Genomic DNA, 2058 nt, shown 5'->3' with positions numbered 1-2058 from the left:
ATTCGTTGTGAACATTTTATTTAAGAAAGAATATATTTAAATCGATAAAGAAATATCATAGATCAGTTAGATTAAGTGTCAGTTATTTTTTTATCGTCGTTTCATTAAAGGGATATAGAAGAAAAATCGTGGAAAAAAAAGAAAACAAAGAAGAAAAAAATCAGGGATCAAGATCTTGTAATAATTTGTAATCGTTAAAAACACACACACACACACACATATATATATATATATATTACCGTGATATTTCTTAACATTTAAACCAAGATGGCTGAGAATTTTTTTCGTCCTTGGATGAACGAGAATACGAAGAACATAGCGGAAAACAATGCAGAGGAAGAGGACTGCGATAGCATTATATCGCTATCGATAGAAGATAATAATGCAGAATCGCCGTATGAGGGTAATGACGAAAGAAGGAGTAACGAGTCGTTATCCTCAAATGTAGAAAATGTCGTTGAAGAACGAAGTTTGGATCGTGCACCGAGAAATTCAAATGAATTCTTGTCCAGGGATAACGCACGTCCTAATGCGGATCAATTTACAAATGTTACTTCTATCGGCATGATAAATTTTCCACCTAAAAGCACTGCAAATTTCTTGTCATATTGTCAATTGGATTATCTACGTAACATGAACTTATATCAGCCATCGGAAATGTTTACGATACAGAACATGAATGGTACATGCTGGCCATCATCGAGCTTCCTTAACCTTAATGGATTTACCGATCCATGCTGTACCGCCATACCACCGGGAATTCATCATTATGATACACCAACAAGTTATACCACGTCCATTGAAAAAGCCGCCGAGTTGGTCAATTTACAAGATGTTGCGGCTAAACAAATAAAAAAATTTCGACCGAAGAAATTTCGCTGCGAATATTGCGATGTGGCCTTCAGTAATAATGGTCAGCTCAAAGGACACATTAGAATACATACAGGTAAAATCGTTATTAGGATAGGCCGTATACGATACAATCGTTTTATCGTTAAATTCTTGTACAAAGTTTCTCATCAGTTTTGTTACTGTTATTATCTTGTTATTTCTTTTTTCTTTGTTTTTTTTTTTTTTTTTTTTTTTATGATAACTAATCATTTATAACACGTTAAAAATTAAATTATGATATCTTTTTGTTACAGGCGAAAGACCATATAAATGTGATTCCGAAGGGTGTAATAAAGATTTTACACGAAACGAAGAGTTGACTCGACATAAAAGAATCCATACAGGATTAAGGCCTCATATATGTATGCTTTGTGCAAAACGTTTTGGGAGGAAAGATCATTTAAAAAAACATACGAGGACGCACGAAAATCGTGATCCATATCACGTATCTGCATCCTCTTTGGATATTTTTTCATCTGGTATAGCTTTTCCATCGTATCTCTATCGAAAATGAAAAAAACTCTGATCGATTTGAAAGATCTTACAACCCAACAAGCAAGCAAGTAAGTAAATGAATGAAACTTCGATCAAAGAAATTTTCTTACGAGTATTGCGATGTGACATTAAGTGATAATCCTCAAGGACACATCACAAGAATAGATATAGGTAATATTATTATTACTAGCGTGTGTACAATACGATCGTTTTAATGATAGTAACATAAATAGTATCTATATATTGTATTAAGATTAGACATCGATTAGTCGATGATGACCAACCAACCATTTAACTTTTCATTCGAGATTTTTCATTTGCATTAGTTTTTCATCCTTTTTAATATCAATTACATTAATATTTAATGATATAACTTAGTATTTTATAATCTCTTTAAAATGAATGAAATAAAATTACGTGATATGTTTTTTGTTTATAGTCGGAAGATTATATCAACTGTAATTCTGAGGGATCTGGCACAAATTTTACTCGAAATGAGAAATTGAACCCTCTGGTACGTAAAAACGTATTCATACAGGATAAATACATTACGTCATCATTTTCTTTAGATGATCTTCCCTTTAGAATAATTCTGAAGGGAAGGTCATCTAAAAAAAAAAAAAAAAAAAAAAAAAAGCATACAAGGAGTGTTCTTAAGAGTCACGTTGACTC

General features: G+C 32.1%; 1 protein-coding gene across 1 annotated transcript; it reads left to right on the top strand.

Moving 5' to 3' along the window:
* The first annotated feature begins 267 nt into the window (after positions 1–267).
* LOC118439908 (uncharacterized) lies at positions 268–1405 on the top strand. The gene is made up of 2 exons (XM_035862176.2): positions 268–946; positions 1146–1405. Exons 1-2 carry the CDS (start codon positions 268–270, stop codon positions 1403–1405), a joined length of 939 nt encoding a protein of 312 aa, XP_035718069.2.
* The last annotated feature ends 653 nt before the right edge of the window (positions 1406–2058 follow it).

Source organism: Vespa mandarinia, chromosome 9, assembly GCF_050613455.1.
Source record: "Vespa mandarinia isolate Hongniang chromosome 9, ASM5061345v1, whole genome shotgun sequence".
In the NCBI taxonomy this organism is placed as follows: domain Eukaryota; kingdom Metazoa; phylum Arthropoda; class Insecta; order Hymenoptera; family Vespidae; genus Vespa; species Vespa mandarinia.
Note: the sequence above shows the minus strand (reverse complement) of the source record. Positions and strands in the feature narration are given on the sequence as shown.

What these genes read in the sequence shown, in the direction of transcription:
- LOC118439908 (XM_035862176.2), top strand. Translation starts at nt 268, where the DNA reads ATGGCTGAGAATTTTTTTCGTCCTTGGATGAACGAGAATACGAAGAAC. An exon ending in ACACATTAGAATACATACAG is followed by an intron (nt 947 to 1,145) that starts GTAAAATCGTTA and finishes TTTTTGTTACAG; the next exon opens with GCGAAAGACCATATAAATGT.